This window comes from Chrysoperla carnea, chromosome 3, assembly GCF_905475395.1.
Source record: "Chrysoperla carnea chromosome 3, inChrCarn1.1, whole genome shotgun sequence".
Classification (NCBI taxonomy): domain Eukaryota; kingdom Metazoa; phylum Arthropoda; class Insecta; order Neuroptera; family Chrysopidae; genus Chrysoperla; species Chrysoperla carnea.
Window position 1 is genome coordinate 85,426,199 of NC_058339.1, and position 24,939 is coordinate 85,451,137.

Here is a 24,939-nt window from a genome sequence, read left to right on the forward strand (position 1 = left end):
AGTGAAATAGTCACACAGTAAGCGATGAGTAAGAGGAGAATAATTTCAGGAGAATAATTACCATTAGCTACATCAAGCTACACCATTTAGTCGAAGAAACAAAACACTAAAAACGGACAAAGTTCGAAAAATTTGAAATGTAAGTCGGATTTGAATACGATTTTCAGAAAATTTTGTGACCTGGATTGATTTATAAGAAATTAAAAATATGCCATTTGCATAAATAATACCTGTGCATTTTATAATTGCATTTTAAATTAACCGTAAATATACTAAATTCACAATTCGGTTAATAATGATGAAAAAGATTCCAAACTTGTTACTCGAAGGTTTTTGTGGTCGCTGAACACAAATATCGCATTCAGAATTGGTCTCCGAGTTACGTGATGTCCAGAGTGAACAGTATCTCCGTCGTCTCCTCGAATAATTTGTGTTTTGTTTTAACAATATTTTTTTCGTTATTTTTGGGACACCGTTCACTATTTTTAATTGAATGAATCATGTTTTACTACTAACATGTAATACAGAACAACACTTGAATAGGGGAGATTGTGGTACTTTTGTATTATGACAAAGGAAATAGAGCCGTTATTCCTACACACAGCGTATTGTTTTATATTTAATTATTGAAAAACTGTCGATTAAAACCATGGTAATATTTTATAAGTATGTGCTCCTTGGTAAAATACCACAATATTCAAACGATCACACCCTTTTGCTCATCCTCTCAATTATACCTTAATAGGCTATTTTCAAAAAATAATATTTCCTTTCACTTAAGGAAGTAACATCATATGATGTGATCAAGAAAACCCTAGAAGAATATTTTATATGCATCGTCAAAGGACAAAATAATTGTGCATTTAGTACCTATCTAGAATCATTGATCAGTGGCACAATACATTGTTTTGATTTAAGGTAAATGGTAGATATTTTCAAACATCGCTTTCTTGACGTTTTAATCTGTTTTAAAATGCAATATAACACAAGAAAACGTCCATAAATAAGGAGTTTTAGTTAAATCAGATTTAAAGCTCAAGAAACAATAGTCGTAGATAATCTGTAAATGCAAAATTTTTTATATTTTGCACTAAAAAATTTTACTTCTATTTTTCGAAAGCAATAAAGCTTGAATGATTATTCTCTCAATTATATACCTTCTGGTAAGTAAACTAGGTCTTCATATAGTGTTTCCCCAAGGCTCAACACTTTACCCTACTATCTTTAGCAGTATTTTCGTTCATCTAGTCTACTTGTTAATATATTTATTGTTTACTGGTGCTTACAATGGACTTAGACTTACATACAATAATAATGAAGTACATAACAAACACTAAACTTGTTTAAATAATTAAAATACTATAGGAATAAATAAATCTACTAAGTGGTCCAACATAGAGCATAAATACATCGTTTCCATTGTAAATGCTATAGAAAATTTTGATGACCTGGTCTATGTCAACTTCATCAGTGTGTTTAGAAAAACTTGGGTATGCTAATAAACCTATAAACCTATCTATACCTATGCAAATAAAATATTCAGCATACCTTAAGTAAGGTTAGGTTAGGCTAGGTTATATTGGCTGTCCACGAAGGACACACTTAGGCTTTAGAGCCCATTGTGATACCATGTATTTGTTTTACTACCTTTCCGCTGATAATTTCATTTATCAGCTCCTCAATTTCACGCTTGTTTAATGCGACGCGACGTGTACACTGAATTTGACTATCGACTCATTTACAATCGAGAGAAAGAGTGACAAATTGGGGATATTCCCCATTTATAGTTTATTATACACTGGTAACAAATCTAGTAAGCTGCCCAATATCATTTCAGCCACAAGATGATGTGCTAGTGTTGATCATATAATGCCTATTGAAATATTTGTATAGGGTCACTCTATACATTACAATGCATTCTATGGTTTTAATTTATCCCCAAAAATTAACATAATGTTTTAAAGCAATGTAATCTTAAGCGCATTATAGTTATATAAACTCTAGTAAAATGTATATTGCTAATTACTCATATTCTAATTGTATTTTGAAGTACTTTGACTTTTAACTTTTCAGTTTTGGTAAATGCATTTTGATGCTATAGTTTTAACATGATTTGAGAACCAACCAGTGACGATAAATTTTATACATTTAATAAATTTAATTTATTGTTTTTAATTATATAACGAACGTTTCTTCTTATGAAATTGAATATTTTAAACCATATCCCAAAGGTTTAGGCTTCAGATAATTAAACAATAAATGCATTTTCTTAGAAGATTAGCCAAAATGGGAACGTGAATTACCGGTATCAAGCCTGTTAAAAAAACAAAAAGAAAACTTTTCCCTAACAGAAGATTTCCACGTTTTTTTGTCAGTTAGCACTGAACTTTTAAATATTTAGAAAATGGTCTATTCAACTTATTGATCTGTAGCCTAAAATGATGACTCAAGCTCATAATACTAGCTCCTAATGCTAGTGACTCAAGTGTCGCAATAATGAAAATCTAGATTTTCGATAATCTTTTTTTTCGACTAATCAGTCGCATAAAAGAAATTTTTGACACATTATGTGCAGAAAAAGGTTGAACCATGCATCTTGTTTCGATACTAGTATCCTCTTTGTCATTTTTTCATGTAAACAAAAAACATTGTGGTAGAACTCGCCTTCTATTAACGAAACTCACGGGCCTTGATTAAAAACTCAATTTTTTTTAGTGTCAATCTTACATATATGAATCCGGTAAAACAAATAGAATTTTCGGTCTAATAGTATATAATATACATATTTTGAGATAGAGCAGATAAATAGATCCTTGTTTCAAATTTAAATAATTTTATTAAAATTATCGATAAAAATTTCCATGCCATAAATAAATCACTTAAAAAATTGGAACAATTTGAAATCTAGAAGATTTGTGTCTAGTGTAAGTCGGATAGAATCTCCTATTGAAAGAAAATGTTGATCTTCTAGTTGGTAAACTTCGAAGAGTGATGTGTCGGCTATTTAATTTTTGTAAATTTCTAAAATTATCTACCATTCGCTTTTTATTCATCTGTTGTAATTTTCGAAAAAATGCAAGCTAAAAATAAAAATCTGAGATTAATAAATACAAATTTCCATTATACATAAAATTATTCCTTACTTGTCCATGAGAAATATCGACTGTTTCAGGGAAAACGATCCAAGTGACTGATTCTGAACATGGAGGCGTTGTTAAAGATCCTTCATAAGTAAAAAATTTATTAATATCGGTTGGTAACAACGACTGCAAAACAAGTGGTAAATAAACACTAATAGATGAATTAAATTTTTTCAAATGCATTATATGATCTATTAATATATTTAATTTTGGATTTCTGTCCATCACAGCCTGTAAAGGAAAACAATTCAAAATTATTAACTGCTTCAAATGATTTCAAATAACTTAATTAGTAAAAGGTGTTCCTTAATTAATGCAAGATATGAATTGCACAAATCGGCACAGGGAAGAGGTGCAAGGAGGTGTGCTTGCACCCCCTGTCGGGAACATAATACTGAGAAAAAGATTGAGAGTTTTGTTTTAGTCACCATCTAAATAAAAAGTTAAGGCGTCTGGATTTCTGTCCAAATTTGCCTTGCCGATAAATTTTCAGATGGTTAACTTGATCCTTACCGCTAGAAGACGCTTAAGTTCAAACTGTATTTCAAGATATTGTTTTTAATATTTTTCTTTATATATCATTTCCTAATATGATGAAATATAGGCAGTTGTTGTTTTTAGTGATATTTATTGCCAAGTTAGATTAATATTTGAGAAATTTCAAAGACTTATCAGGAATTTGTTGGTTTCTGTCCGATTTTTAAACATCGAATTCTCCAAATATTTCAAGATTTTGATGTTGTAATTCCCTAACAAATGAACTTTAAAATCTAATGAGATCTAGCTTTAAATAAATCCTTTTGAATGTAGCAAAAATTATTAGAATCTGTTAATTTGTCGCTAAGAAATTGTACCTACTACAAAAAGCTTACATTAAATCTCAACACAATTTTAATAAAAAAATGTCCACTTACATTACAGAGAACCGCAACAACAGCTATTCCATCCGGATATGACATACTCTCATCTAGGGTCGCATACTTCTGGTTACGATGCACAAAATGCATTTCCATTGGATAGTGTATTTGGTTGATACGATGTTCGCTTCCGTTATTATTTGAATGACCCCAATGAAAATGTAAACTATCTAATTCGTAGACACCATTAAGTTTTCCTCCAAATATATATGGTTTAATTTCATCGGGTTCTAGTTGTAATTTTACTTTAAAAATAAAATAATATTTTATTTTCTTCATAGTTTTTGGATACACAGCAAATCGGTATGAGATATATATCAACGATCTCGGAAATGGCTCCAAAGATTTTCATGAAAATGGGTATGCGGGGGTTTTTTGAGACAAAAAGTCGATCTAGCTAGGTTTCATATTTAAAAAACGCCTTTTGGCCATGTCTTCCGGAAAAACTGAAATATTGACTGTAAAATATGACTCTTCCTGACATCTATTGGTGTTTATCGTAGTTAACGAAATGAAGTACGTTAGCGGGACATTCAAATTGGTATTTGTATGGAGACATTTTAAACGGTTATTATATTAGTGATAAAATTTGTGTCTTTTTAACTGAACTTATCATCCCGACATTACTATTCAATCAAACAACACTCATCAAACAGTTCACATTTGCAGATTTTAATGTGAAAAAATGGGTTAATTGTAAAGAAGCATGTGGCTTTTTTATCTTCAAGAGCAGGATGTGTTCTAGTAGATTCATTATTTCATCGAAGAAATAATGGATCGATGCGAAAAATCGCATTTTTAATAAATGTACTCATGGATGTGTAAATGGAATTTTTTTTCCCAAAAACAATAGGCCTGCATTTACATGTTAAAAGATGTTCATTTACATGAAATCATTTTTAAATGATCAGTCTATTCAAACAAAATAATTTCTCAGATAAAAATTAATAAACAATCACCTGAATGTCCATTATTGACAAAGTATGATTTTTCTAATACATTTCGATAACCAACAAACTCCACTGCTGGAAAATATTCTTGAATCACTTCATCGGTATTTATAGTTATGGGTGATTGTTTTTCACCAAAGCACTGGTAATAATCCTCGCCCCAATTATCTTGTAATTCATAGGACCAATGTTGTGATGATACGATTTGAGCTAGAAATTTCGAAATTTATTAATACAAAAATTCATTTTAACAATATGATAACGAATAGGGTATGTAAATTCGTTTACCAAAATATAATAATTTTAAATAAATTTTATAGTTTATACTGTTCATTATTTCCTAGAAAAGTAACGAGAAATCCAATTTATGTTTTTATAAAACCATTCTGACGGCAAAACGATTTGATCTACAAAATTTTGTTTTATAATATTGTTTAAAAAAATAAAATAAAATAATTTTTAATGAAATAATCAGTTGATGATACTACACTATTTATTATTCTTGACTAACCCAATAAATTTTAAATACAGGTAAATCTATTTTATTAGGTAGGAGCCTCATCGAACATTTGCACGATTTTATTCCCTGTTCTTGAGTAGTCTCTGTCCAATATCCCCGAGTTTTCAATTCAAAAGAAAAATGAATATAAGGTAGTTATAATAATAATTAAGGTAGTTATTTCACTTGGAAGTAAGTTTTGCACTGGCTGGATGTAAATTAAGCATTTTTTTTAACTTAACATTTCAATAAAATAAGAATTTGACGTCTTAAATATTAAAATACAGCCGAGAGAGAAAATATTGTCTTAAATTAATGTATTTAACTTTTTTTAGTTTATTATTTATTTCTCAATAAATTTCACAGTAAATTATATATTTTAGTGCAAAAACAGAAACCTGAATGTTACGAAAAACTAGTTTACAGTTTTTTTTCACTCCATCTAATCGATCACTGGTAGTATAATTCAAGAAAAGTTGGTAGGATCTTACTTTCTCGTAAGATAGTCAACAACTGTTAACACTTTTGAAAAAAATTTCCACGGTGAAGTATGATCGAAACTTCACTATACGGTAGATAAAGACTCAAACTATTTAAAAAAACTAAATTTTCCTTCTTATCTAATATTTTTTAATTAACATTGGCGGCAAAATGACCCACTTAAAAAAAATTTAAAAAACACGCTTTATGGCACTAAAAGTGCAATTTTTAAACTTTCACTTATTTTCTTAATTTTCATTATCGCAAGTTGAAATTGTGTACCTACTGTTTAAGTAATAAAGTAGAATTTATTAAAAGTTATTATCTTGGATGATTTTTTACCTGACGACTGTCCGCGAGGAGCGGTCACCATCGCTACTTGCAGTATTCTTACCTATCTGGCCGGTGAGAATACTGTTTTATTTCAAGATAATATTATTAGAGTATTAAAGATAAGACTTATCCTGGTGATCCCCGGTTCTTGATAGGCGTGCAAATTTTCAAGTTAACCGGACGTTACCAGTCGGGGAAAATTACGTTGATCGATCCCATTACTATAACTACATACAGGTCCAGCTTACAAAAAGGGTGTAATAAACGATTAAGTTGTTGTTAAAATCTCATAACTGTGTGTGGAGAAAGCTGTAGGTTTTTGAAAAAACAATTACTCTTTGAATTGAAACTGAGATTTAGTTATCATAAGACTAGCGTACATTTAAAAAATAATTAAACTAAGTAATGAGCTCTTAAAGCCGATCTTATTACCGTAATTTATCTAGGAAGTGAGAGAGGTTATTAAAAGAATAAAATGGGGCTTAATTAAGAAGTCAAGTGAGCGAAACAAAGCACGCACGATATTGTGTAGTAATTATTTACTCAAATAAAATTATGATGACTTCCACCTTTTGAAATTTTTCCCTAAAAATTTTTTCTCCCTAAAGAATTTATACCGTTGATTTCCCAACTTGTTTTTCTAAAATTGTAATACATATAAAGATAATTAAAAATGTTGGTCTAATTACCTATAAACAAAACAAAATCATTATAATTATTCATATATGTTTATTATTTATATTAAGATGTCATTATTTTTAAAATATTTTCAAACATCAATAATTTAATTAGAGAGTTAACTTTAATGAAGACAATAACAGTTTTTGCTTTTTAATGCTAATATTGTAATAGTTGTAAAAACTGTATAACGTTTGTTACCTAATGTACCCGACCCAGAAATTTTGAAAATTCCTCAACTCAAATTTCACATAAAAGTAGTTGAATTGAACACACAGAAAATGTTTATTGCAACTCATGTATTTTGAAATTTTTTATCACAAGTCTTATAATTCAATCAATTTGAACATGATAAGAGAGTGAACGCTGCATCCAATCAGCTATTTTTGTTTTTTTTTTTTTTTTTTGAAATGTTGTCTGTAATGTAGAGGAAATGATAAATTTAAGTTTTCGACCTCGGCAGACAACCGGGACATGCCAAAGAAAACCTTGAAAATGTTGACCTTATTTCAGTTTTGCGGAATTTAACCCAAAAGGACTGGTTTTTCATCAAACATTATTCATTTTTAAAGGAAAGTTAAATTTGAAACAATTTGGGATGAAGCCGGTTTTTATAGAACCGATAGTTTCAGAGATACAACTTTTCAAATTTTGTCTATTTTTTTAAGTTACACTATTTTTCCCAAACTTTCATCTTGTACACCGTTAAAAATCGAACAAAAATTTAATAATAAAATATTCGATAGAAAAAAAAATTTTTTTCGTAAACATCACTATTTACCCGTGAAGGAGGAAATTTGAAGAAGACTTTTTTGTGGAAATGTGCTTGCTACTCAATAACATTATCGTTTTCTTAAAATAATTTTTGTTTCCATGGTTAATAAAAAAGTAACTCTCATTTTCCATATTCGACATTCATAACTAAAACCAATACTTGATTGTTTTTTTTTTATTACAATGCTAAAGCTCCTTTTTCTTATTTAATTTTTGAAAAAAAAAAAAATAATTCTATTATACTTGATTGAGTAACAAAATTTTATTGAGACAAAATAGAAACTTATTTATCTAATATTGAATTTTTGTGATGTGATCTTTCGAAAGGATTTCTTGTTACAAAATTTCTTTCATACACTGGTCTTTCGTTGAGTGGTTGAATTCTTCTAAAATTATCCACCAATTGTCGTTTATTCTCTGTTTGTAAATTTCGGAAAGCATTAATCTGAAAAAATAATTAAATAATAAAGTATTAAAATAAGTTTATTTCCCTAACATTTCCAAATAAGGTCAGAACGATTTGTCATTTTTTCAATCAAATATCGTCAATTTATTTATACTTATTTTTATTGCAACGATTTGGTTTTTCAGTCTTCTTTTGTTATTTACTTAAAAAGTTCGCAACGTTAGAAATATTTCTAGAAAATATTTATTTATAGACATGAGCGTATCCAGCAGTCCATTTGGTCCAGCGGAGGAAGAGTATTTTGGCTTAAACAATGACTTAATGTACTAAATCAATGGGAAGCTTAGGTCCAGGGGCGGCCATGACCTGAATCCACGGTATGCTCATATTTATTATATACGATTTGGAATATAAATTAAAAAGGTTTAGAAGATTGTATTTATTTAGCAATCTCAAAATTGTTTGAACCCTCCCTTTTCTGTCTAAAAATAATAATGAATAAAATAAAGTATGTGGATTCTTACTTGTCGATTTGAAATACCAACTGTTTCAGAATAAACAATCCAAGTAACTGCTTCCGAGCAGGGTGGTGTGGTTAATGAACCTTCATACGTAAAAAAACGATCAACATCAAATGGTAAATACCAGGCAAGTTCTATTGGCGATTGGACTTTGATAGTTGAATTAAATTGTTTTAGTTGGGCCACATGCGCGATTAGAGTGTCTAATTCATAATTATCTCTGTATTCTTCCTGTAAATCAAAATTATATTAATAGAGAAACTTATATTTTCTATGTAATCCAAAAACCCATGTAAGGCTTTTTTATTTTATCACTGCCTCTAAATGAAATGTCCAAATTTAAGCATAAGTTATAGCGGGAATAACTAACTACAGTCAAAATAGGTTACAGCGATACTGAAAGAACCAACAATTGTAATCGATTTAACCTATACTCGTTTTAAGGGACATGTACATTTTTATATTACAGTGAAAGTATGTGCATATATGTATATCCATACACACATGTGTCGTATTGCTGACTAATTCCAATGACAATCGTTATAACCGATATATTTGAGTTCAAAATATTGTTAATCCATGGCTCAAAATAAATTTTACTAGTTTCCAAACAGTATTACGTATGTAAGCGTTGGTCATTAAAGTCGATATGCTGGGTTATAATTCCTACGGATATTAGTTGATATAGCCGATTTGTAGTTATATTCAAGAAATTCGTGTGTGTTTTATTTCATCATTATAACCGATTCTCCTTCATAACAAATGCTGTTGTAGCCAGTTATAGGTAGAAAAGGGATAAATAACGATTTTTTACAAAAATTTAGACTAATTTAAAGTTTATTGCAATTATTATTTCATTTTATATTATCTACAAAAAATACGGGTGAAAAATTATTTTAAGTTGAAATCAGCATAATTTCTCCGGTTCAAATTTTCTTCCACTTGAAAAATTGTGTGGTATAATGATGGCCCGAATTTAATTAATTGCTTTTTAATGACACTGTTTTTATTAATGAAACTCATTTTCTTCAAAACATTTTTGTTTAACTCCTACAACAATCCCTTTTAATTGGTAAAAAGATTCCAATTTTTTCTGAATTCGAATCAGTTAATAATTGCATTCTGATTATCTTTTGCTATATAATTGAAAATGTAAGTTACTGTTTACGAAGCCAATATATGGCAACAGTTTTTGTTGTTGTGATTTTGATGTAGACAATTTTGATTTAGGCATACTCACATCCAAGAAAACACCAATAACAGCTATTCCATCAGGATGCTCTCTAGCTTCTACAAGACTTGCATATTTTTGATTTCTATGAACTAGATGCATTTCCATTGAATACCGCACATTATCAACATTATGTTCACTTCCACGGTCACTAGTCGAACCCCAATGAAAATGGAAACTTTCAAAGTCAAATACACCTGGTAATTTTCCACCAAATATGTAGGGCTTATCTTCATTTGCTCCAATTTGTAGTAAAACTATTTCCAAAAAATAAAAAAATAAACAAAAACAAAAACAAAACAATCATTTTTCGGGATAAAAGTATGTAATTTCGAATAGAACATTAATTGAAAGCACAAATAATTTGATTTTTTTTTACCGACTTCAAACAAAAAAGGAGGAGGCTATCAATTCGTCGGTATTTGCTATGTTACTTCAGAACTTTCGACTGGGTGACCCGATTTTGAAGATTCTTTATCTATTTGTAAGCTGGTGCTTCCCGTGTGGTCCCATTTCATTTTGGTCCAGTTCTGACAACGACATCCATGAGAAAACTATAAGTCTTAAATTTGCATTAAATATGCACGACAAGAGGACGAATAACTCAATATCACGCAAACCGATTTCGATGATTCTTTTTTTACTGACAAATTAGTAAGTGTACTTAATCACAAAATAAATAAAACTTTTAACAAAAAGAAAACCGACTTCAAAAGACAAACTTTTCCAAAACAAATTAATATGCACTAAAAAGTAAAAAAATAATAAATAAATAATGTAGCTAAAATTATTGTTATTTTTGGAGTCGGTGTTATCCAAGCTAATTTAGCAAACTGTTCTGTCAGAGTTGTTTCCTTGGCTGAAATTTTAACTACATTATTTTTTTACTTTTTAGTGCATACTAATTTGTTTTGGAAAAGTTTGTCTTTTGAAGTCGGTTTTCTTTTTTTTTTAAGTTTTATTTATTTAATAAATAGTTTTGATTTACATTTGAACTGTAAATTATTATGAATAAATCAAAGAGAATTGAAAAAAATACACTCGAACCAAGGCTCGAACCCGGACTTCTTGGATTCATCAAACTCAAGTTATTTGGACGATTAGAAGTTGGATTTTGATGTCTAAGATTTTATTACATTGTGAATTACAATTGAATTTAATATAAGCGTGCTAAACTCACCTGTTTTTCCATCATTCCTAAAATATGAGTCTCCTCGTATTAAATTATGATATCCAACAAATTCTATAGCAGGAAAGTATTCTTGAATCGTTTTCCGCGTATTAATATTTATTGGAGATTGTTTGTCGCCACTACATTCTGGAAATTCAAGACCGCCGCCACCCCGTTTGCTTTGAAGATTGTAATCAAAAGATAAAATGACACCTAAAAATGTGAGAGAAAATTGCAGTTCATATTATATGCTTATGGTTGTTTTGCGGATATACGAACATCGAAATGTCTGAACTGAATGTTGGTAAAATGAGCAAGAAATAAAATAGACGTTCGTTATTTTTATGTTAAAACATCCTAAACTGAGAAGATTTGGCATCAAAATAAATATCGAAACTTTTACTGGATTTTATTTTTTCGTTTGCTCAAACCTATTCGAGCAAAACTTATTAAAAACCCATAGTTATTAAAGCGGTTTAATGGTTTAGAGTGTTGACATGTGAATAATAAGTCTTCTTTCAGAAAAAAAGATACGCCAACTGTATCTTTTTTCAATAAATATTTTCAATTATTTTTTATTTAAAAATTGTAGATTATATTATTTCATTATTTAAACTGTACAGAATGTTCGATTTACATCTAGGCATATAAATACCACGAGTATAACAGAATACATGCGTTAAGAAATGCATCTAAGTGAGAGGTATTATATACATGTGTTGAAGCTTCGATATGCGTTGAGATAGTTGTAAGATGCTTGGGGAGTGGGAGTTTCTTAGTTGAATAGACGAACTACAAGAGATAAGCCACGATACAAGTCACTTTTGCAATTTCATATAACACCTATAATACCTCTTACTTAGATGCATTGCTTAACATATGTACTATATAAATATCATACTCGTGATATTTATATGCCTAGATGTAAATCGAACATTCTGTATATAGAAATATACTATGAAGAACATATACTGTGTATAAATGTACTTGGCTTGTAGAAAAATTGATACTACACAGAATTTGTCAGTGGATTCTAGGTTAAATGTCGTCTGTTGACATAAATAAACAATGCTCTAATACAGAGAAGAACTATAATACAAATAACAAAATCTATTTTGTTATGGTACACGGATAACATTGGATATCTGACCGAAGTTTTCAATTAGAAGCAACTGTTCTTAATAAATATTGTCGATATTGTATTTTCCATATGGTGTCGACTTAATTGGACACACTGTATATTAACTTTATTTGTGCTTGAATTCTCTAGAAAGCAATTCTCTGAATATCTTTTTTATACCATGTATATATGAAATATACATAGTATATTAAGTTTAGTCCCAAGTTTGTAACGCTTAAAAATATTGATGATTGAATATTATTGATATTGAATATTTCCGGTTGTCTGCCCGTCTCACGTCTGTCCGCCTGTCTGTCAACACGATAACTCAAAAACGAAAAGAGATATCAAGATAAAATTTTCGTAAATGAGCAACATGGGTCAATTGGGTCTTGTAAACCGTGGGAGATAGAACAAAAGTTTAAATGTAAAAAATGTTCCTTAAAAAAATAAACAACTTTTGTTTAAAACATTTTTTTGTAAACAACACTGTTTAGCCACGAAGGCACTAATTAGGTGCAAATTTTAGTATGTATTATTTTTTATTTACGTGGTGTCAAAAAACAAACGATTGCGTCATCAACACTGTCTATACATGGTATTTCAACAATTAACTCAGTCAATTTTTTGTTTTCACTTGTTTTAGTCTAAATTATGATTGAAACAAAAACAAAATCATACGTCTTGCCTGCAAATATATGTTACAAAAATCACAAATATTTTTGTTGACTTAATTATATAATTGAAATCGAAGAGTTCAAGAATTCAACAAAAAGCCTTCCAGTTACAAAAGCCTCATATTAACTTTCTAAGCTACTTTTATAATTTGTTATTATTTAATTTTACGATAAATTATTTACCAAAATATATTAGATGTAATTGAACTAAATAATTCACAATTTTACTCATTATTACTATTAGTATTTTCAATATAGATAAAACAATTTAATTTGTTCAAATAAAATTAATAATTAATAAAATTTAATAATTAATTTATTGATTAAATAATTAGATTTTAAAATTTTATTACAAAACAATGAATGTTCTTTTTCACAAGACATTTATTATACAATTTGTAAATATTATTATCAGCTCCATACTATTTATATAAAATTAAATGTAAAATTAATTATGTCAGGAAATGTTTCAGAAGTCTATTTAGATTAGCTAAATAAGGTAAACTATGATATTGTAGTGGTAGTTGTTAAAATTTCATAATTTTTAAATTAAATTTTAATAATTTATCTTTAGGTAAAGAGTTGTACCTATATGAAGATAAAGTTTACTTACCAGAGAGCAAGCACTTGGGACAATGGCTGTCCGTAAGATTTTGTTTTATATAATTCCTTCAACAAAAACGCTTTCATTGTTACGCTTTCACGCAAAAAGTAGCCAATGGTTTTTAATGAAACTGTACAGCAATATAGCTCATACATCAGAATAACACATGAGCTATAACTTATAAAGATATAGATATTAAAAAAAAAAATACTAAATTTCATCTGACATTTACTATTTTAAATTTTGACAGGAATCTTCAATATGCTATGCTAATAATCGACGTTTTTTTGGATTCCTTTGATGAAACTATTTATGGCAAAAAAAAATTTTCAACTAAGAGCACATATTTATGGCGGTGATAGCTATAAAATATGGTGAGAATTAGTTACCAGTCTAGCATCGTTTTTCATTTTGTCAGTAGTCTATATCAAGAATCATTCGATTGATTTCATTTTTTTATCATGATTGAATAGAGAGTCTAACGCCCTTTTAAAAATATGTATAACAAGATAGAGGGTGTATTTTGAAAATTCAAGTTTGGGGTGGCAAGGGGTGAAGGAATGAAATCTAAAATTCATTAGGTACCATTTTTGAACTTCTCCCTCGATATTTAAATCGACTTATTATTACTCAAAACAATAATCTCATCAGGTCAATAGTTATTAAGGGTGGATAATTTTGAAGTGAACACACTTTATAATGAAAATTGTATTCTTTTTGCCATATGTGCGCTTTTCTAGCGCCTGAATTTGTTATCCAAGGTACAACACTTTCCAATAAATCACAGGAAAAAAATTTGTAAAAATATAAATAAAACCGCAAATTATTGTGCTCCATGTGATTATTTCAAATTTGATATATTTTTTTTTTTAAATCTGCTGTTATCTTTTTGTCGCTAAATTTACTATGTATACGATTAAATAAAATTTATATTTAAATAATTGCATATTTCGATTTGATATTAAATATATTATTTCGGATAATTATTGTCAAATTTTTTGCTAACAACTCTTGTTAAAAATTTATAGATCAGTTTGAAAACATTTTGACGTTTTTTCGAGACAGTGCAAATTTAAGTATATAACACATATCTAATCCTTTTTAATACTCCTTTAAAAAAGATGGATGTGTAATGTGAAATGTTTTCTTACTGAAATTTCCATCATAAAAACTAATCTGTGAAAATTTCGTATTGTCTATTTTAGATAATTTACCCGATAATATTAGAAATTGTCCTAAAATATCAATAAAGACTAAAAAATTTTAATGTAATTATTGAGCATTTTTCAGAAAATTTAATTATTAGGTACAATAAAATTCAAAATTAAATAGCATAAAATTTACGGAATATTTTTGATAAGGTTGATAGCGCATTAATGGCAATGTATAGATAAAAAACTGAATTTTTTATATGCTATTAATTGTTAACTCATATACGATACTCACGAAGGTTTTTCAAATAAAAAATTAACTCACGATTTACTTTTTTAAACGATATAATAACTCAAATTAAAATAAATACAATTATTTTAGAGTTTCTTTAATTCTTTAACAAAATTTGTGTTGTAAAAATTGTTACACCCTCTTTTATACGTGTTTTTGAGTTGAAGTTAATGAGCTTGAATGTGTTTATGGTGTTTTTATCCTGAATTCTCCCATAAGTTTCAATAAATATTGTCTTACTTCCTAAGCAGTAGCAATAAATTTTTTTTAATTTGTATAATTTGGAAAATTCACTTTCAAGTCCACACTTAAAATTATTTTCACTGGTAGACTGATAGTAAATTTTCAAAAACGCTTTAATAATTTGTTTTCTCAAAAATTATTATAGCAATGTTTGTTTACGTCAGCAATTAACGTCACGGACGCAGTTTTATTATTATTATTAATTATTGTAATTATCTTTAATTAAAAAAGGTTAACAATTATATTAATTGCATAAAAAATATCTTCTTATCATTTTTATAGGTTTTTCCGTCACGTTTCATTATCGAATAGAAATTATCATTTATGGCTTCCTTACTTACTAAACAACTATAAAAATTTTTTTGATAGTATAAAATTCAAAGGTTTATTTTATATAAATGTGTATACACACTTTTGTATAATCCAAGTTTGTGGACTCGAGCGCTGAACGCAACTTTGTCAAAAATCGAAAAATTCATGAATATTTTGGATTTTGGCGATTATAACCTAAAGGACTAGTTTTTTTATGAAACTTTTTCAGAACATTTTTAAAGAAGACTAAATTTGCTACAATATGAGATGAGAATGAACTCTGTAGACTCAATACTTTTTCGAGACAATGCCTTTCAAAATATATCGACGTAACTTTATACATCAATTCTAACGTCAAATCCGGTAGCTTTGATTTTTACTAGACTTGTTTATGATGTTGTCCCAATGAATATACGTACCTAAAAAAAAATACCAAAAGCCAGCTGCCTTGGTCAGTCTAACCTTTATACAAGTTTCAAAGTTACAATGTGCTTTGTCTCATGTGCAGCTAATTGTAATAGTAAGCATTCTAGCAAAATTTATGACTGATAATAACTTTTGTTTTATTTTTGTATTCTTTAATATAATAAAAATAAACAGCACAAATTAAGAAATAGAGTAAATTTTATTTGGTTCACTATTTATTAGTACACTTTTACCATTATTATAAGAGGAAAAAAATTCAAAATGGTCCAACACGATGGTCCAACTCATAACAGCCGGATTTTTCAAATGTCAGATAACGTTAAAATAATGACAATTTCTTAATACACTTAGAGTCCGGGAAAGCGTTATTTCTTAAATAGAATGGTGATTAAGAAAAATAATATGAGTACCTATCTATTTCCAAAATACCTAGTGAAATAAAATGGAAATTTTGCAATATAAACTAAGGATTTTTTATGATTTAATAATAAATTACGAAAACCAGCGGTAAAGGTAAAAAGGTATGGTAGGGGACATCATTCGGTTTCGAGGAAGAAAATCTCTAGCCCCACTCACTTTATTGCATAACAACGCTTGGGATATTGGGCGCAAAATTTCCAATTTTTCTAATAAACCGTTTTGGCAATAATTCAATAATAGTAATAGTTTCAATAATTTTTCTTAAATTTCAACATCACAGAGAAGAATGCTTCGGGCATTGGATGACAAATTTCCAATATTTCTAGGTCGAGGTTAAAAAAATTTTATAGTAATATCTTCTTTTTATTTCTGTATCTAAAAATTTAAACAACTATCTAGAAACGAACTCCCGACGACTGTAAGTTTATTGAGAAATTGTTACTATTTTAACGTCATCGTCCAATGGATGAAGTTGTGCTGTTATAACTTGAACCACCCTGTATAATAAGTAGTGAAACATTTGTGAATTTATTAGCTTTTTACAACAATTTACATTTTTTACAAAACAAAACAAAAAATGGGTAACTAAAAAATATGATGAAGTTAGCAGAAGTAAACTAAGTAAGTAAATAATAAGGCTATATAAGCATCGTCGTCGCTACGCTATTATTATTACTAACTGCTTCAAATAGTAGCAAAAGCTACCAGAAACCTACAAAAGCATTAATAGTGACTGACTAAGAGAAAACAGTTCTTCGTAACGATGTGTCTCTAACATTATTTTGCTGTTTGTTGTATAACTCTGTGAAATAGTGAAAACATTTCGATTCAAAACAAATTGAACCAGTGTTTGAACAACTTATTATATACTATTAAGTACCTATCGAAAAATGGACCAAGTTCTGATCTAGACGCTCGCATTAATTTTTATAATCTCTCAAAAAATATTTCTAGCTTATCCCCGATAATACTCAAATTGAAATCTAACGTCGTTTATACTATCGATAAAAGATACAAAACTGATAAATGGAGGTATATCAAAGTCATATGTATTTCAAATCCTCGGGCCTGTTTCGAATCGATTTTAAATTTAATTTTAAAAACTAACCCATACAAGATTTATCAAGCACTGTGAGTTTGGCATTGACGTGAATGGTGCTCAGATTTAAGAAGAAAGAATTTCAATCATTATATTTCGCATAAAACGTCAAAGAAAATTAGAAAATGATCGGAGTTAGCTAGAAATGTTTTTTGGAAGGATTCTAACAATTTATTGTTTCTATTAAACTAGTATTTACCCCATTTTTCGGACGAAATACCAGGTTAATTTTACGACATTAAGGAGAAAAATTTTTTCCCCCCTTGTCTTCTATTGGTTTAAGATTTTGTATAACACCCCACACAGTTAGCAGCCCACTCTTCGTCATAGAAACAGCCTTTTTGCAAAGTTTCCTATTTCTAATAGTTTTAACGCATTGCCAATCAATTAATTGTAAATTTCATTCACTCGATTATAGAAAGGAAGTTTAATTTAATTGTTCGTTTTGTGGTAGTAGAAACTTTAATTATCAAAGTTACAATTGTATCTGATTTAAATTATTTGTGGTTTAATTTATACATACTTATCATTATCAAATAAAGATAGTTTTTAACCACAAGCAAGATGCAAAACCATAAACTTTGTAGCGACACAGGAAATTTATGCTTTCATTCAATGACCCCTATTTTTATTGTTGGTTTCCTTACGTTTACTTTTGTAAAAGAAACTGTAAGCTATTTTGTTAATATTTAGAGCTGACTTTAATAAAATGTTATTAACTCCTAATATCAAGACTACCCTTTTTCTCAAAGACTTTAATTTGTTTATTTCTTCTCTTTATGTTTTCCCTCTAAAAGGATTAATCCGACTTGATCGAGGCTTAGATTAAAAATGGTTAGACAAAATTTTGGTTGAGACTTAAGAAAGGATTGGATTGCAAAACTGGATTCACTAATGCTGACTTGATATTGATTATCTTGTTAAATTTGGCATGCCCTTCTTGGCTAGTTCAGTTTAATTGTACTAGTAAATGTTAAAAACATTGCTTAGCCATATAAAATATACAACAAACAAGGCAGAATATAACTACAACGAAACAAAACACAGCTAATGTGTGTTTGTTTGTTAGAAATAATAAACAAACAAAAACTTCTAGATGATGATAATAAAGAAATAAACACATTTAAATAGTGGCTGTTTGTTGGTAGAATATTCTAGGAATAGTAAAAGTTGCATATACACACTGATGTGTGTTGTATTCACAGTTCTAGTAGACCGGTATTTATTTCGAGAAATGAGTCGAGTCAGAGATGACAGGTGGACCATACATAGTACAATATGAATTCCTTATGATTTTCGAAAGGCTGGTAGGATGAACCTTTATGATTTGTGAGTGATTTATTTATTAGAGTGGCTCAAGACAGAAACAAATCAAGCTCGTTGATGGGATGTATTCGGTTTTATTATCTATTATTATATTTTAACGGAATTCCAACATTAGGGAATGTTCATGAAATTTAAATTTGGTTCAAATAATTTTTTTCCGTAACTTTATCGGCCGGACAATTCAACTAAACTATTATTTTAGTAATTAATTACTTTTTAATTACTTACTTAAAATTAATTAATAAAAGTACAAATTCAGTGAGAAAAATTCAAAATTTCTAAAACGGGAAATTCCAATTTTTAAAGGACGTGACATCATAGTACTGGCTTGTCAAATTTGTCGACATACTGTGTGGCATTAATAACTTACATTTGGTATGATATTAAATAAATTTCTATTATTCTACGGCTTTTTATTAGAAAACTTAATGATAATGAGTCACCAATTGACAGATCACGTACTTATACGTCATCAACAGAAAGCGGCAAAAAACTGCGTTTAAATATCTCAAAATTATGATGTATTTTAAATATTTGTTTACACTTAATTACAGCATTTTAAACAGTATTTATATTTTTTACTTTGTCATAACGGTGCAAACAATGAAGCAAAAATATTAAAAAAATACATGAGTATTTCCTAATAGTCCCGATCTTTTTTCGGACTTAAAACAGGTTTCGGACTATAGTTGTAACAATAATAATCTTTTTATATAAAATAGATTCGAGTAGATACGATACCAAGAACAAAAACAAATTAGAAATGCCTTATTTTGTGTTCGCTGAATAAACTGTTTGTTATATTGTATAACATAATTTACATATTAAAAAGTATAATAAAAAATTACATTTATGCACAATAATGATCCTGTCTAGGGGATAGAATGTCAGTTGAAAAATAAAAAATTATGATTCAGCACAATTATTAGACTTTTTATTTTAGTTGGAGAAAAAAATTGTGGTGGATGTATTAATTTCTAGGAAGATGAGTGTCATATGTAATTATCGCACTCGAAGAGTTTTCTTTCTCCATATCATTTGTCCATTCTGGAACAACATTTTGCAATTATAGCCCCTTCCAGAATTTTGCCGTAGACTGTATATAACTAGGAAACACGAACCAAACGGCAATATTCCCTGTTCGTGTTATATTTTTAGGAAAGAAATTGTCTGCTTAGTAAAATTGAAAAATTTCCATAATGAACTAAGATTTTTACATTATTTAAAGGCTATGGTGGTTATTGCGAAAACCAGCCGTTTATTTATGGGTGTTCCACCACCTCGTTTCGAGACGAAAAATCAATAGTGCCACTGACTTTATTGCAAATATGGTAATGTTTTTTCATTCAATAATCCATGCTTGGGACATTGGAACTCTAAGCATCCGTTTTGGCAATATTTCCACAAAATTTGCCTTTTTATCCTTAAATTTCAACACCCTGTTCCAAAAAAAAAAACACTTTGCCATCTATATGTGTATTTAAAAATTGCCCTTATTTTTAGTTATCGTCTTTTTAATGAAGTTCTGCTCTTATTGCTTGGACCATTCTGTATATTTATGTGAAACTATACTAATAAACTGCGAAATAGAGCTCTTACCATAAAGAAAACCGACTTCAAAAGAAAAATTGTTTTCAAAACAAATTAATAGGCACTAAAAAGTAAAAAAATAACGATAATATAATGTAGTTAAAATTATTGTTTTTTTTTTTTTCTTTTTGAGTCGGTGTCAGCCAAGGAAACAACTCTGACAGAACAGTTTGCTTCATTAGCTTGCCTACACCGACTTCAAAAATAACAATAGTTTTAACTACATTATATTATCGTTATTTTCTTACTTTTTAGTGCATATTTTTGAAGTCGGTTTTATTTTTGTTAAAAGTTTTTTTTTGTTGTTGTGATTTTTAGTGTACTTCAGATTCAAGACCACACGGGAAGCACCAGCTTTCAAATAGATAAAGAATCATCAAAATCGGTTCACTCTACCGAAAGTTCTGATTTAACAAACATTAAAAAAAAAACATTCGAATTGATAACCTCCTCCTTTTTTGTTTGAAGTCGGTTAAAAATAAAATTTGTATTCATGTAAATTAGGTAAAAACCGACTAAGCCAACTTAAGGTAGTTCATTTGTTATAATCAAGTCCATAAAAAGATACTCTTATGATAATGCACTAATGCACTAGTCCATAAAAAGATACTCTTATGATAATACAATATTCAGATATAAAGATACTATAAGAATAGTGTGCGCGAGAGAACAGAGAGAGGGCAGGTAGACATGGCTATATCGCGATTTATGGCTATCATAGATACTCATGTACTCAATTCTAATAGTATCTCTATGGTACTTATCTAATATCGTATTGATATCGGAACTGTTTTGATATCGACGTTGGATGCAGTGTTCTCCTTGGATGCAGTGTTCGTACACCCTTAAATTTAAATTAAATTCACGATTGTTTTGAATATAGAAAAGTACAAAATGTAATTTTGATTGTTAAAATAACACACATGTATTAAAAATATATCTCTATTGTTATATTTATTTTATTTTATTTTTTGTTTTAGATAAAGTGCGGTATGAAGGTACTATCCGGCTTGCAAATCTCCCAGCGATACGTACGTCATTTCCTGGTTATTCAACATTAGCAACCGCAACATCACGATCACTAGAAGCAGTCATTGAGAAACAAGTAGGTTTTTAATTTAAAAAATTTATTTTTAAATTTATTTATATGTATAGTTTCTCTCAATCTTTGTATTTATTTAATTAAATTTTTATTTGTAGGATTGCTTTATAAATTTATAAGCTCTTTTGGTACATCTCTTTTATATTTTTTTAATCTATACATGTAGTATATTAAGGTAGGGGAAGTCCGATAAACTATACCCCCGCTCGAAAAAAATACTCCCAAAACTGAGGGAGACTTCACTATGCCGGTAAGGAGCTATTACAAGATTTTAAAACGATTAAAAAAATAATTAAAAAACTGTAATTTAAACAAAACTAAAAAAAAAAAAAGGAAGATTTCGGCACCTAACTTAAAACCCTACTAACTTGCAATCTCAAAAATGCTAGGACTGGGCTTTAAGGAATAAAATTTCCGACAATTTTTGTCTGAAACTATTTTTCATAAAGTTGATGGTTTCCGAGATATTGACCAAAAATCGTTTTTTATGTAAACATAGCGATAATTAACGCAACCCTAGCACTGTTGACACTGCGCGTTAGTAGGATTTTAAATTAGAAGCCCAAAACCTTCCTTTTGTCAGTTTTTAGTTTTTTTTTTCTTTGAATAAATTCACGTAAAAACATTATTTTGAGCGGGCCAATAATAGAGATAATACAATCGAAAAATTGGGAACTTTGGACCCCGAGTTGGTTAAGTTGAGTTTGTCGACTATAGAGGAGTTGATTGGGTTCTAAAGTTTTTAGCCCTTACTTTCAAAAATAGGACACTATTACAAATATTTATATTTTTCCCATGTCAATTTTTTTATAAATCCAAAATTTATGAATATTCCACATATTTTTGGAAATAGTTTTACTATGGAACTAATAAATATAATCAAAACCATATAGTAAGTCTAAATAGAGTATGAAATTCGAAATCAAATTTTCGCCAGTATAGTCGTTTTCAGTGTCTCAATCTGGCGTTCCGTTACCGTTGTTTATCGAGCTGTTTATAGATTTGCCAATAGAGATCTTGTATTTCACCAAATAAAACCTGATCAATACAATAACGGTCCCAATAAACTAACAACATTTCTGTCATTATTTGAAGATTCTTACGCTTTTTTTAAATTTATTTACACAAATTATTTATTATTCTCCTACACTACCGTTTGGTCACTTGCAAACAAAGCAAACTAATATTTCACTTTATTCATTTTCTCTCCTAATAAAAATAATTTCGAAATGTTTCTTTATCAAATTATCAAACTATAACGACCGCTATATAAAAACAAGAAAAAATTCTTATCACTCAAAACTATAAAAAAAACTTTTGTGTTTTTGTGTTATAAAAAACTAAATTTTTATTAAATTAATAAAAAAAATTGTGACCAAATATGTGTGTTATATTTTAGGAGATGACATTCATTTTAATGCAAAAATCTCGAGCGTCTGATGGCGGGTATGTTTATAAGAGCCTAGTGATAAGATAATCATTTTTTTCTTATACACTTGATTGAGAAATCCGGAATTTTCAATAGTACGTTGATCTCAGTGAATGAGAAATATTAATTTAACTCTTTTTTAATTAAACACCTTCCATGAGCCCAAATTGAAATGTCTTGAAAACAGCGTAGAGGAATCAAAGTTGTTGACTTATCACCACCAATCAATGTAAATCTACCAAAAATAAATATTATCAGTAATTCTAAGCAATTTTTTTAGTGTATATCTCAAAATATTTTCGTTCAAGCACAAATTCAACCAGATTCTCGTAAAAATCATTTATTTGAAGTAATTACGACCCGAAAAACTTGAAATGCTAATTTAGCGATATGGGTATTTTTGAAGATATTTGTAGAATCACTCCGAAATAAGAACTTTTAGTACCAGCTTATAGGAGATATTTTTAAAACTCTTCAATCCATGTCAATCTAATAACCATCATACTGGTACGAACTGATCATACCATCATATACATGAAATATAAACAAGGTATATTTAGTCCCAAGTTTGTGATAAATATTGATGCTACCGCTTGAAAATATTGATGCTACCAACAGGTGTTCATAAAATTACCTAATTATTCCATTTTCGATTGTCTATCCGACTGTCCGTCTGTCCGTTTGCCTGTCAACACGAAAACTCAAAAATAAAAAGAGATATCAAGTTGAAATTTTTATAGCGTGATTAGGACGTAAAAAGTAAGGTTGAGTTCGTAAATGAGCAACATAGGTCAGTTGGGTTTTGGGTCCGTAGGACCCATCGAAATTGTAAACCGTTAGAGATAGAACAAAAGTTTAAATATAAGAAATGTTTTTTATAAATAAAATAAACAAATTTTGTTTGAAACTTTTTTTCGTAAACATCACTGTTTACCCACGAGAGCGCAAATTAGGTGCAATTTTTTTAGTATGATATTATCTGTTGCATGTGTGTGGCTATCTAAGAGTGGATATCTTTCTTTATTTACCTGATGTAAAAAAACATACGATTGGGTCATCAACACTGTCTATACATGATAGTTCAACAATTAACTCAGTCAATTGTTTGTTTTCACTTGTTTTACGTAAACCCAGTTCGTCAGCTCTTGCTTAAACTGTTATTCCAGTTTCATATTTCTATTATTACTTTTGTTATTTCACATTTTTGTTGTTAGGTTTGAATGTTGTCTTTTATTGTAAAATTTTAATATTATTACTGGTAGAGAGATGATGCTTCCATTTTCATTTACGATTCTAGTGTGTGTGCTAAACAGAAGAGACACAAAATGAAAGAATTGAATGGAAGTGTGGTACAGAACGAAGATATTATAATACAAAATATCATTTTCACGCATCCTTATTATATTGTTGTATGACCTTCTTTGCGATGTATACCGAAGTTACAATAAAACTGAAATACGACAGTTTTTAAAAAATATCGGGAATTTTTCATTTTAAAACCGCCGACTTACAAGAGGATGGTTAATGTGTCTGGGTATCTATTTGTCTACTTTTGACATCGTAGCTCCTAAGCATTTGAACCGATTTTATTTATTTTTTGTTAGAAAGGTAATTTGATCGAGAATGTTCTTAGCTATATGCTTCCGCTAAATTTGAATTGGGTCTTCCAAATCCGGTAACAAGTAGAAAAAAGGTAATCTTCAAACAAGTAAGCAGAATTTTTAGAAGCAAAATAAAGGACACTCTTGATCGAATTACATTTCAACCAATAAACAAAAAATCAAAAACGGTTCTACCGTTTAAGAGCCACAAACGAATCTATTAAACGTGATTTTGTGTTGGAGGTTTCTTTAAATTTTTAATTTATTTGTTATCTAGAAATAATTTTATTTATATATATTCATCGGTGTTACCTTCTTCAAAATAGTCTCCGTCAGATATTATATCCGTATGCCAGGGCTTCTTTCGTTCCCCAAAACTTCAGGAACTCGATTAACTTTTAATCTCCATTCGAGGGCATTCTAGATCTTTATTTCTGGAAACAGCAA

The 24,939-nt window shown here is 29.0% G+C and overlaps 2 protein-coding genes across 3 annotated transcripts in view; one reads left to right on the forward strand and one right to left on the reverse strand.

Moving 5' to 3' along the window:
* Positions 1 to 21,477, forward strand: part of LOC123296308 (fibropellin-1-like) — a 275,636-nt gene extending 254,159 nt beyond the window's left edge. The window contains exon 5 of the mRNA XM_044877769.1: positions 21,341 to 21,477. Within this exon, the coding sequence (XP_044733704.1) occupies positions 21,341 to 21,477 (137 nt within the window). The remainder of the gene's footprint in view (positions 1 to 21,340) is intronic.
* On the reverse strand, positions 2,872 to 5,379 carry LOC123295409 (putative carbonic anhydrase 3). Of its 2 annotated transcripts, none has more exons than XM_044876750.1 (5): positions 5,296 to 5,379; positions 5,017 to 5,217; positions 4,055 to 4,302; positions 3,144 to 3,371; positions 2,872 to 3,080 (listed from the first exon to the last, which is right to left on the reverse strand). In XM_044876750.1, the coding sequence occupies exons 1-5, from the start codon at positions 5,339 to 5,341 to the stop codon at positions 2,880 to 2,882; spliced, it is 924 nt and encodes a 307-aa protein (XP_044732685.1). In that variant the 5' UTR covers positions 5,342 to 5,379; the 3' UTR covers positions 2,872 to 2,879. The 2 variants fall into 2 exon arrangements, with proteins under 2 accessions (XP_044732685.1, XP_044732686.1); XM_044876751.1 differs by having other exon boundaries at positions 2,990 to 3,094.
* Positions 21,478 to 24,939: the final 3,462 nt, after the last annotated feature.

What these genes read in the sequence shown, in the direction of transcription:
- LOC123295409 (XM_044876750.1), bottom strand. Translation starts at nt 5,341, where the DNA reads ATGAACAGTATAAACTATAAAATTTATTTAAAATTATTATATTTTG. An exon ending in TGTCAATAATGGACATTCAG is followed by an intron (nt 4,303 to 5,016) that starts GTGATTGTTTAT and finishes TTATTTTTAAAG; the next exon opens with TAAAATTACAACTAGAACCC. An exon ending in TCGATATTTCTCATGGACAA is followed by an intron (nt 3,081 to 3,143) that starts GTAAGGAATAAT and finishes TTTTATTTTTAG; the next exon opens with CTTGCATTTTTTCGAAAATT.